This window comes from Erpetoichthys calabaricus, chromosome 10 (assembly GCF_900747795.2).
Source record: "Erpetoichthys calabaricus chromosome 10, fErpCal1.3, whole genome shotgun sequence".
Lineage (NCBI taxonomy): Eukaryota > Metazoa > Chordata > Cladistia > Polypteriformes > Polypteridae > Erpetoichthys > Erpetoichthys calabaricus.
Window position 1 is genome coordinate 74669660 of NC_041403.2, and position 13305 is coordinate 74682964.

The 13305-nt window shown below is 37.7% G+C and overlaps 1 protein-coding gene across 1 annotated transcript in view; it reads left to right on the top strand.

Annotated features, from left to right (window-relative positions):
- btbd8 (BTB domain containing 8) overlaps positions 1-13305 on the top strand; it is a 139417-nt gene that overhangs the window by 81668 nt on the left and 44444 nt on the right. The window contains exons 8-9 of the mRNA XM_051932783.1: positions 1410-1506; positions 4832-4920. Of these exons, the coding sequence (XP_051788743.1) occupies positions 1410-1506; positions 4832-4920 (186 nt within the window). The remainder of the gene's footprint in view (positions 1-1409; positions 1507-4831; positions 4921-13305) is intronic.

Sequence of the window (13305 nt, forward strand, 5' to 3'; positions counted from 1 at the left end):
ACACAAGAAGAAGAGAGACCTTTTAGAGATAAATATGGTAAACTACTGTAAGAAACAGAATAACTCAACTGTTGGGTCTAATATGTAGAATTGCTAAATAGACCCGAAACAAAGTCAAGTCAAGTTACTTTATTGTTGTACCATCCATACAAAATATTGCAGTATACAGTGGCAAAAAATATTATTATTATAAAGATGTCTTTAATGGAGGACAGAGAGGTCCCAGCATTCTCTAATGCTGTGTGCACTATCTGTTGTAGGACTGTATGGTTAGAGACACTGCAGTTCCTAAACAAGACAATGATGTAGCTGGTCAGAATGCATTTCATGATGCCCTTACAGAATGTGATGAGAATGTGGGGAGGTAGTCTTGCCTTCTTCAGCCACTGAAGGAAGTGGAGACGCTATTGTGCCTTCTTAGCTAAGGAGGTGTTCCAGTTACAGAGGTTTCACTGAGGACGGCAGGCAAAGTCGTTAACAAAGTAATTATAGAAAAAGTGAAGGGACCAATAGATTATAAACTAAGAGAGAAATAAGCCTGCGTCATGGAGAAGTGACCATGTACTGATCAGGTAGACACATTGTGAATAATTATTGAACAATCAAATGAAACTGTCAACCCTTGTTGAATATTGTGGATTATGAGAAAGTCTTTAATAGCAAATGGAAAAGTAACAGATATTGGAGATAGAGGCAAGTATAAGACAGGGTTTCTTGTTGTTAATGTTCTTGTTCTTGCTGGTCACAGAGTGGGTTATGAAAAGTATTACAAAGGGTAAAAGAGACAGAATTGAATTAAATGTATACAGTTGACTAGATGATTTTGATTATGCGGATGAGATGGCACTTCTGTCATATACACCAGTGACAAACACAAGACAACACCTCGGAATTAAGTAAAACATCTAGCCAGGTGGAACTACAGATCTATAAAGAAAACACAAAAATCCTAAAGGTACATACCACTAGTGAGAGGTCCACTGTACTAGAAGGGGTACTTTTAGCAGACAAGACTTTAACATACTTTAGAAATATTTACAAGATTGGTGGGACAGATGGGGATGTAAAAGTGAGGATAGGAAAAGCAAGAGTAGCCTTCAAAATAGCCACAAAATACATGGGCTTCAAAAAATCAATTTTTAGTGCCATAACCTTCAACCTTTATGATGATAATTAGATTAAATTCAGTCTACGAGCATAACACTTAAAAATTAAGAGGTCATTTTTTTTATTATTTGCAGCATCCATGTTTATATTTTAGGGGTGACATGGCAGGTAAGGTTTTTATAAACTATATTTATACAAAGGTATTCTATTAATTACATTTACAGTATAAAATTACCACATATTTGTTACTGGTTTTTTTTATTCTCAGCCCTTCAAACAGGTTAATTTTTTTTCTTTCCCAGCCAGGTGCTGAGTGTTGCAGACATGTTTGGTTTAGATGGTTTGAAAGAAGTAGCAGTATTGTATTTAAAGAGAGACTACTGCCGTTTTTTCCAGAAGGTACTACTTTGCTTTTTTTTTTTAAATAAGTGTAGTTGTGATGCTGTATGTAGAACATAATAATAGTATTTGAAGTTAACTTTCTCTGACATTTTTAATCATGAAAATTGTCAATGGTGTAAAATGTTGTAAAATGTTCTAGTTTTGAATGACTATTTCTCATCCAGATTTGCTTCCTATGCATTAGAATATGTACCTTTATTATGATTATCAACCCCCCAGCCCCCATTACCCCACTGAAGTGGGCCCTGAGTTTGTCTCTTCACCTCCTTTGAGTGAGCTATGCCTGGTAATATTCCCAATGGAAATGACTACAGGTACTCTTATTAGATACCCAGTCTACCTTAAGTACTCATTTAATTGGAGACACAGAAATGAAATGTCAAGTGCTTTACTGTATAACAAGAGTGCAAACACAGCAAGCCCGTATAGGACCCTCTTTTTGGCTTCATGTAACTGTCTCCGGTGGAGAATAATCAGTAAGTAATCAGTCATCAACATGTCTCTCTGGTTGTTGCTGTAAAAAACCAAAGACTAGCTTGTATACTTTGAAATATATAAATTACAAGTTTCTAGCATCTGTAGGTTATAGTGTATTTTTCTTGTTTCAAAACAATGTCAACATGAATTCTGAAAACCACATTTCAAGTATTGTGCTGCCATATTGCCACTGGACAGCCATATGCCTTCAAAACTATTAACTATGACAAAAATCTGTGCCTGTTGGGTGCCCAGAGTGTTAACTCCTAAAACGAAGTATCGCATTATTCAGTGTTACAAAGAGAATCTTGAGTTAATAAATACTGACTGGAAGAAATAAAAAAAATCATTTATCAAACTTCAGTATTGCAGTTATATTTCTTCTTTAACCAGGCAAGGAACATTCCGAGTGTTCTAACTATCATTGTAATGGACTCGGGACATTAAATTGCTGGTAAAGGCAATTACATGTGGCCTACATCATGGTTCATAAATCAATTCACCCCAGTCAGATTTATTAAATCTCATCAGACTTCAGATAATATCAGCCTCCTATGTATTATGGATGCTGCTCCAGCTATATCACACCCTGCTGCCCTCTTCTTACTCAATGCAAAGAAGGCCTTCGGATGAATTGGTCTTTTCGGTGACAGGTCTTGGAGAAGATGGGATTCAGAGGATAGTTTGTAAATATGGCTACAACTCTTTACTCTTCTCCTTCTTCCACCCTTTTCAGAAATTCAAATATTTCTCAACTTTTTTGACTATATAAAGATGCCAGACAAAGTTGTCCCCTCACTCTTTTACTTTTTAATTTCTCTCTTGAGCTCTCTTAGTCAGTCACAGATTTTCCTAAAGTCCACAAAATAAGTATAGAAGGGGTTGTCAGACTCACATGTCATCTGAAATACCCATGAAAGGATAAAGAGTTGGTCCATTGTTTCGTACTCATGTTGGACTATGCATTTGTCCTCATGTATGTGTGGTTAGATTTAAAGCTACAGAATTAGGTTTCCTAAAGACTTAGCAGTTCTTTAAAGTTACATCTGCAATTCAATTCAAAGTCAGACTGTTTTTTCTGATTGAGATGGGGGAAAAAAAATAGAATAAATTAATACAATAATTCTTTTGCCTAATATGTGATCAATACTCTGAAACCAAGTTAAATTGTCAGGCATGTTTGCATTGGGTACAGGAATCCTATAAAAAAATTCATTCCGACATACAGTGTACCACACATGTTGTCATAACTGCAGAGACTATACTACCAAATTCTGCATCCATGTTTACTTTAGAGGTCTGGGGTGATTTTGGTTTTTGCAATGTTATAGCAAAGAAAAACCTTACGAATCATGAAATTTGTAAGCATTGTCATATTAAAATCGTGTACTGAAGCACACTATTAACCTAGCCAGTCTTTCCAACTTCAACAAATGGAAGGGCGTGAAGGCTAATTTATAATGAACCTCGAATTTATTGTGTGCAAACTGATACAGTCGGAGAAAAACACATTTGGCTGCAGAGCAAGATACCACCAATGCTTTGTTTGGGAATGCAAAGCATTGTAGGAAACCCTGATGGTTAATTAAAATGAACCATATATCAGTAATTAAGAACTGAATAGTGTTTTGCTTATGTATGAAAGGTTATGCAAGAATTCCCCTAAAGCTGAGTGTATAAAATGTGTCAGTGTGTGTGTGCTACAGTGTATACCACAACAATATTCCCCATCTTGCTTTGGTGATGACTGAGAAATAGGAAATCAGTTTTTACAGTTAGAAAATTGTTTGCTTAAAGCTAACAATTGAAATTATTTGAACTTTACCTTCAGTCAGATAAAAATATAATAATATATTTCAGAATGTTCTAGAACCTAATGACATTTTAAAGCTTAAAATATTACCACAGTATTGTATCATAACCCTAGTATTGGATTAATAGTATGTCATAGTATTATTATTATAATTTAATATTGTAGTCCCTTGCAATTCCCACCCCTCCCTGCAGATGTCACATCTTTCCATGCTGAATCATAATGGTTTGTAGGAATCTATTTCAAGCCATATTACAATAAGTTACTCATATTTAGTCTGATGCTTGATCTTTCCTTAGATGGACTTTCTTTAATATTGGTGGCTTCTCCAGTAGTTGGTTGTTACCAACAGGTACTAAGGTTGCTGCTATAACAGGCATCAATCAGTACTCAATCACAAGTCTTTGCAACAGTTTGTTACTGAGATCTTGATCAGGGTCCTCACAGACTCAGGCTCCCTAGTCACTGTTAAAATTCTTTCAATATAAGACCTGAACTTGCCAGCTGAGCTCTGTGTTTTAGGTGTTCGTTACATTCTGTTACTATCTGTTTGAGTCTCCAGGGTCTGTGCACCTGAGGCTATGACTCTTTGTCCCATCTTGTCCTGTCCTGTACTTAGGGCATCACGCATGATTACTTTTCCTAAAGTAAATAAGGAATCACTTTTGGAACAAATGAGAAACTAGTTGATAGTACTCACAGGAGTATACTCATTTCCTGAGGATTAGTTCAGTGTATTTCTTGCTGTAAACAATAACAAAAAAAATACACTGCATGGGAGGCCTGTGAGTTTTTGTAGAGAGAATTGTTGTGTCTTGCTAGTGATTGAAGATGAATCAGGAGAAGCTTACTAGTGTTGTATTCTTCTTTCTGTTTTTCTTGTTATGTTTTTTCTGTGTTTATTTAAATGAAAGCATTATAATTTACATATACTAGGAAGGAACTAATTTAATGTGAATTATTGCAAGTACAATGTTATGAAAAAAGAGTAAGTTATTTACACTGTAATTCTTGTATGTTTGCCTTTTTCAGCCAATTCCTGGTACACAACAGTCTATTTTAGAGTGCCTTTCCATCTCCCATTTGTTTAACCTTGAATGTTTGTATAATTTGTGCCTCAGGTGGGTTAACTTTACTTTTTTATTATTAAATGTCCATAGGTTCTGTTATCACACAAGAGCTTTTGAGACATGATGCAGAGAAGTGATTTTTTTTCTCAAGGCCCACTGTGTTTGCTGTCTTTTTGTTTTAATTTTGAGGTTTTTCCACTAAGTAATTTCATTAAATGGAATATGGCATAAGTACAGTTAGGTCCATAATTATTTGGACAGAGACAACTTTTTTCTAATTTTGGTTCTGTACATTACCACAATGAATTTTAAATGAAACAACTCAGATGCAGCTGAAGTGCAGGCTTTCAGCTTTAATTCAGTGGGATGAACAAAACGATTGCATAAAAATGTGAGGCAACTAAAGCATTTTTTAACACAATCCCTTTATTTCAGGGGCTCAAAAGTAATTGGACAAATTAAATAACTGGAAATAAAATGTTCATTTCTAATACTTGGTTGAAAACCCTTTGCTGGCAATGACAGCCTGAAGTCTTGAACTCATGGACATCACCAGATGCTGGGTTTCCTCCTTTTTAATGCTCTGCCAGGCCTTTCCTGCAGCGGCTTTCAGTTGCTGTTTGTTTGTGGGCCTTTCTGTCCGAAGTTTAGTCTTCAACAAGTGAAATGCATGCTCAATTGGGTTAAGATCAGGGGCCTCATGTATAATGCCGTGCGTAGAACTCACACTATAACATGGCGTAAGCACAAAAGTGGGAATGTGCGTACGCACAGAAAAATCCAGATGGAGGAATCTGTACGTACGCAAACTTTCACGTTCTTCCGCTACATAAATCCCGATCAGCGTGAAAAGTAACACACGTGCACGCGCCTTCTGTCCTGCCCAAACTCCTCCCAGAATTACCCTCTTTGAATATGCAAATCAATATAAATAGCCCTGAATATTCAAATCAATATAAATGAAAAGACAATGGGAAAAGCACGGGGAAAATATAAGAATTTCAGCGAATACCAAGTGGAGGCAAAGGAAAAACGTACTATTTGTTGGTTTAAACAGTGATATAAACAACAAAAGGAAGTTGATCAAGTGACAGAGTGTCGGAGAAACTCGAAAGCTCAAGTTCACAAAGTCGCACAGTGTCTGAAATAAAAAAGAAGTCACATATCAAAGTCGCCGTGAAAAGGCGAGTCATAGCCCACCGTCTGAGTGTCTTATGAAAGCTTATTAGGGTACAGACAAAAAAAATAGGCACACAGTGGGGAAAAAAGCACGAAATGTCAACTTTAATCTCGAAATTTCCACTTTAATCACGTAGTTTATTTTGCCATTAAAGTAGAACATTGTAAAGTTCATCTTAAAATCGTTTAATTTACTAGTTTCTCAAATCCCATCGTAACTAAAGTAGCACGTTAAATGCTTTGTTCTGTATTTGATCTTCTTTGTGCTCTGTGTGTGAATCACTACCTGTTTCTTAAACGGGCTTTCTCTGTCTTCAACAGGACACATAATCCATTGCATTCGTGATATTACAGCTCTCTGAATAATTAAAATACTGAGATGTATACGTGATATCTTTTTCAAGATGATAGGAATGAAAGCATGTTATTAAACATGGGAACACGGTAGCGCAGTGCTTGTTCATGTCTCACGCAAGAGGCTTGCTGCGCCATGCACGACCTTCAATGAAATAATTTATTACAGAAGTACTGTCTCTTTCAAACGTACTAACCTCCAGTTCCTGTCCTTACTTTTCTTTCTCCAAATACCCAATCACCACACAATCAGCTCTGTAATAGACGTGAAGCCATCTGTAAGTTAGAACGCCGATTCTTCAAAACTTTTAAGGAACATTGAAATATCTTTGTAGTACATGTTTAATTATTCTATCCATCTATCCTTCCAGTGTCGCGTCAGCACCAGCAAGAATACAACGCAATGCAGGAACAATCCATGAACTAGCTAGCTCTGCGGCACCGTGTCCTCGCATCTTTAATTATTAACAATACAGATTATTTAAATGAAGTTAAAGTTCTATCTGTATAATATAATCAACATATTTTGCTGCATTTCATCTTAAAAATGATATCGTCATCATGTGTAAATACGTGCTTTATAAAGTGGCTCAGGTTGTGCAATATTATAACTGTAATGCAAGTTTACAATGGGGTAATTGTACTTATAAGTACAAACAGTTCTACAAGGAGCGCTTGATGGACTGATTGAGTGCGTTTATAGTTCTTGGGATGAAACTTTTTCTGAACCGCGACTTGATACAGGAAAGGCTTTGAAGCGTTTTGCCGTGGCTGAGGCAGTGTCTGCTTCATGCTGTATACCGATAATTCTCTTTCCAATCAGCTGCTGCTGTGATTCCCCACTCAGATACAGTGATATAAATACTCCGAGTGGTGCAGTGAGAGTAATATGGAAAAAGATGATTTGATGTGGCAATCCTTAACGGGAGCAGCTGAAAGAAGAAGAAGATGCAGTGAGAGTAACAATGCTAAAGCAGTTATGGTATTTGGAATACTATGGCTATTCCCTGGACCATTATATTGCTGCAGGTTAATTACAATCAGATGCATTACACTAATAAACAATATGCAGTTAGTTTCAGTGTATTTATAAAGCCTTGTCAGGAATGTGGATCTAAGAAAGAAAGGGTGACCACAAAGGAACAGTAGCACTGCTTTGACACTGGGTGCCGCCAGTCTGCAAAACCGAGCAGAGAAATTGTGTACACCAGGGTATGAGCTAACGTGGAAATGTGTGTGGCTTTACGCCAAGTTTAGGTTTTACACATCGCGATTTGAGCGTGGAAACATTCGTACGCAACATTTCTGTGCGTACGCACAGTTTATACATGAGGCCCCAGGTGACTGACTTGGCCATTCAAGAATTTTCCACTTCTTTGCTTTAATAAACTCCTGGGTTGCTTTGGCTGTATGTTTTGGGTCATTTTCCATCTGTATCATGAAATGCCGCCCAATCAATTTGACTGCATTTAGCTGGATTTGAGCAGACAGTATGTCTCTGAACACCTCAGAATTCATTTGGCTGCTTCTGTCCTGTGTCACATCATCAATAAACACTAGTGTCCCATCACACTACCTCCACCGTGTTTTACAGATGATGTGGTATGCTTTGGATAATGAGCTGTTCCACACCTTCTCCATACTTTTTTCTTGCCATCATTCTGGTAGAGGTTGATCTTGGTTTCATCTGTCCAAAGAATGTTTTTCCAGAACTGTGCTGGCTTTTTTAGATGTTCTTTAGCAAAGTCCAATCTAGCCTTTCTATTCTTGAGGCTTATGAGTGGCTTGCACCTTGCAGCGCACCCTCTGTATTTACTTTCATGCAGTCTTCTCTTTATGGTAGACTTGGATATCGATACGCCTACCCCCTGGAGAGTGTTGTTCACTCTATTGGCTGTTATGAAGGGGTTTCTCTTCACCATGGAAATGATTCTGCGATCATCCACCACTGTTGTCTTCCGTGGACGTCCAGGGGCCTCATGCATAACGTCGTGCGTAGAATTCGCACTATAACATGACGTAAGCACGTCAGGCGAAATGTGCTTACGCACAGAAAAATCCAGATGAAGGAATCTGTGCGTTCGCCAACTTCCGCGTTCTTCCACTACATAAATCCCGCTCAGCGTGGAAATAAATGCACGTGCACGCACTTGCTGTCCCGCCCCAACTCCTCCCAGAATTGCGCCTCTTTGAATATGCAAATCAATATAAATAGCCCTTAAGCCCAGCGTTCTGTGAAAAGGCAATGGCAAAAGTACGTGGAAAAATAGAAGAATTTCAGCAAATACCAAATGGAGGCAAAGAAAAACGTACTATTTGTTGGTTTAAACAGTTATATAAGCAACAAAAGGAAGTTGATCGAGTGACATAGTGTGTCGGAAAAACACGAAAGCTCAAGTTCACAAAGTCGCACAGTGCCCAAAATAAAAAAGATGTCACATCAAAGCGTGAGAATGTGACTCGTAGCCCACCGTCTGAGTGTCTTATGAAAGCTTATTAGGGTACAGTGAAAAAAAGACACACAACTTGAAAAAAGCACGAAATGTCAACTTTAATCTCGAAATTTCCACTTTAATCGTGTAGTTTTATTTTGTCATTAACGTAGAACATCATAAACTTCATCTTAAAATCATTTAACTTACTAGTTTCTCAAATCCCATCGTAACTAAAGTAGCATGTGTCGCAGTAGAGGCTTTTATCGACCTCTTGAACCCTCAGGTACCACTGCAAACACCAGGTAAAAGTACAATTATTATTTATTGTATAATAATAACGTGCACAAAGCACCCTCCACTCCACACTACTCATATAATCAATAAACACTATTCTCTACAATCACAATACCAATCCTCCTCTTCCAGACACTTCGCCACCCTACCTCCCAGCTCAGCTCAGCGTCTGGGCTTTCCCAGAGTCCTTTTATACTCCCTGACTCGGAGGTGTTCCTGCCCAACAGTCCACAAGTCCTTATTACTTCCGGGTCAGGGTAAAAGTCCTTTTCTTCAACCTGGAAGTACGACATTTCTCCTGTTCACGTGACCAGGACGTACGTCCAGGTTATAGGGCACATAAGAGTCCACGAGCCTCCCTACAGCGACTCCCGGTGGTCCCCAAGGTACCCAGCAGGGCTATGCATAAAAACTACAAAGTCCATGAGGCCCTGCTGGAATTCGGGGCACGTCCATGCTGTCGGGAGAGCTCCTCACAGCGGCCTGGGGGTGAGGGCCGGAAACTCTCGCCGGCCGTCCATCACACATGTTAAATGCTTTGTTGTGTATTTGATCTTATATGTGCTCTATGTGCCTGAATCACTACGTGCTCTTCCCCCGACAGGGCACAGAATCCATTACGTCCGTAATATTACAGCTCTCTGAATAATTAAAATGCTGAGAAGTAAACGTGATATCATTTTCATGATGATATGAGTTAAAGCATGTTATTAAACATGGGAACACGGTGGCACAGTGATTGTTCATGTCTTACAGCAAGATGCTTGCTGCACCATGCGCGACCTCAAGCTCGCTAGCGCTGCGGCACCGTGTAGTTAAAGTTAAAGTTTTACCTGTATAATATAATCAACATATTTTGCTGCATTTCATCTTAAAAATTATATCGTCATATGTAAATACGTGCTTTATAAAGTGGCTCAGGTTGTGCAATATTATAACTGTATCATAAGTACAATTACATCACAATAACTTGCAAGTACAAACAGTTCTACAAGGAGCACTTGATGGACTGATTGAGTGCGTGTATAGTTCTTGGGATGAAACTGGTTGTGAACTGCGAGGTCCGAACAGGAAAGGCTGTGAAGCGTTGGTTGGATGAGAGCAGTTCAAATGGCGAATGGCTGAGGCAGCGAGTGCTTGATGCTATATACCGGTAATTCTGTTTCCCATTGCTGTAGATATGTGATTCACACTCAGATACAGTGATATAAATACTCTGAGTGGTGCAGTGAGAGTAATATGGAAAATGATGATCCTCTGTGGCAACCCCTAATGGGAGCAGCTGACAGAAGAAGAAGAAGGTGCAATGAGAGTAGCAACGCTAAAGCAGTTATGGTATTTAGAATAGTTTGACCATTCTGTGGACCATTATATTGTTACAAGTTAATTACAATCAGATGCATTAAATTTATGAACGATATGCGGTTAATTTCAGTGTATTTGATAAAGCCGCCATCGTGGATGTGGATCTAAGAAAGGGTTACCACACAGGAACAGTAGCACTGCTTTGACGCTGGGTGCCGCCAGTCTGCAAAACCAAACAGAGAACTTGCGTACGTCAGGGTATGAGGTACCATAGAAAAGTGCGTGGCTTTACGCCAAGTGTAGGTTTTATCTATCTATCTATCTATCTATACATCGCGATTTGAACGTGGAAACGCACCGTTTATACATGAGGCTCCAGGTCTTTTTGCGTTGCTGAGTTCACCAGTGCTTGCTTTCTTTCTCAGGATGTACCAAACTGTAGATTTTGCCACTCGTAATATTGTAGCAGTTTCTCGGATGGGTTTTTTCTGTTTTTGCAAGCTTAAGGATGGCTTCTTTCACCTGCTTGGAGAGCTCCTTTGACCGCATGTTGTCTGTTCACAGCAAAATCTTCCACATGCAAGCACCACACCTCAAATCAACTCCAGGCCTTTTATCTGCTTAATTGATAATGACATAACGACAGACTTGCCCACACCTGCCCATGAAATAGCCTTTGAGTCAATTGTCCAATTACTTTTGAGCCCCTGAAATGAAGGGATTGTGTTAAAAAAAATGCTTTAGTTGCCTCACATTTTTATGCAATCGTTTTGTTCACCCCACTGAATTAAAGCTGAAAGTCTGCACTTCAACTGCATCTGAGTTGTTTCATTTAAAATTCATTGTGGTAACGTACAGAACCAAAATTAGAAAAAAGTTGTCTCTGTCCAAATATTTATGGACCTAACTGTATATGTATTTAATAACTAGTTTTAATTATCTTTGATGGGCTGAGATGACAAGCTTTAGTTTGCCTGTACATCAGCTGTTGTCAATCAGCATAACATGCTGTGTGGGCTGTTAACACAAATATGAGTTAATTCCTGGAGAGAAACTGCAGAGAATCTACAAAATTACTGAGGCAAAGCAATAAATAGGTGAATGCCTAAGTGCAGTATGTTATCTGAATGTTCTTTTTTGATTTTAAGCAAAGAAAATGTTATTTTGTTTAGTAAAATTATGCTGCCTGTTATTGTTTTTGTGTCTACTTCTGTACTGGGACTGCACTAAATTACACAGTTTTGATGTCATAAGCAGTACTGCTTACAAAAGAGACACTTGATGCAGATGTCTGAAGAGAAATAAAGAATGCAACAGTTTTAAAATAATAATCTGAATGTTAAAAATACCTAACTTTTAAATATAATAAATCAATTAATTTTTTCATGCAGTACAGTAGTCTCTGCCAAGCTACGCCAAATGTCACTAACAACAGCATGTTCTGAAAAATGTTTCTTTCATCAGTACCATTTTGTTTTTCTTTTACTGTGACTTAATATCTTAATTATTTATTGCCAATTATCTTTAAAGCTTCAAAAATGTATTTCAGCCATATGCACACTCACCTCAACAAAGTCTTTATTGTTCCACTGACAGAAAATGTTGTTTCTTCCATGGCTACTTTTTAGATCCTTACATGTTTCCTTCTGTTGTCTACATATATCTACTTTCTCCCTTTTCATTTCTTCCCTCACTTTACCAGATTTTGGCATTATGAAGTGGGCAGGTGGGAGTTCCCACACCAGTGATTTGTATCATTTGAGTAGGTGTGAAAGATCAGTAAAAGATCACATTTTTAAAGTGTGCACATTACATATATTACCAGTGTTTGTGTGGATTTTCCAAAGTCATTTTCATATTTGTTAGGGAATATTTTACTTCCAAAATGTACAGTTTTTCAACAAGATGTAAAATCTTTTATCTTACCTCTTTTTTTAACAATGCATCAAATAGTAACTTTACATGCCACTGATAAGAACTTTAACATTTATTAAATTTAAGCTAAACTAAAACTAAAAAAATTTGGATCAGTAGGCTTTACGCCTTAGGAACCAAGTTACCTGAACTATTCTATAACATTTCAGTGATTGTTTACCAGTCTGATGCTGATCTTTGTGATCATAGAAAAGGTCATTATGAAAGCAATTGATGAGAAAAATTCATAATTAATTGCAAAATTACGGTATTTGAGGGTTCCTCTAAGGTGCCTTTTTCACTTGCATGATTTGCCTCAAAAGTGAATTAGCACATCATCATCTCCTAACAGGCTTAAGTTTTGAGTTTTGTATTTTTCCATCCTGCCATTTTAGACAGTCCTCAAGAAAATGTGACACACAGACCCATAGACACATACACACACCCATCATCAAGATATTGATGTTTTCTGTATCAGGGGATCCTAAAATGTTGAAATCCATCAAAAACCGGAGATCAAAATTTTTGACAAATCTAAAACTTTTGCACCTTCCCCATAGACAATAGGTTCTGATGCAGGAGGGTGCAAAGCAAAAAGACCTGCCATCACAAGGTTTTGATTCTTTGTTTAGCTAATCTAATAATACTAATAAGAATTAGGACAAAGCAACACTTACAGACACTTTTCTTGAACAGGAATCTACACTTTGATATATAATTGCTTTGTAGAATAAAGTGTGTATTTGCAAGGTACACAGTATGGGCTTGCATCTCTTTCAGAAAGAAAAAAATAATTGTCTTTAAAAAAAGGTTGCATCATTTGCATTGCTTTCTGCCTTTGGCCTTGCATATTTGTGTGAGAAAATATTTTCTCATCTGAAGTTCATTCTTAACCCCACTCAAAGCCGACTTATAATGAAACACGAAGAGGCATGCATACAGTATAAAGTCACAA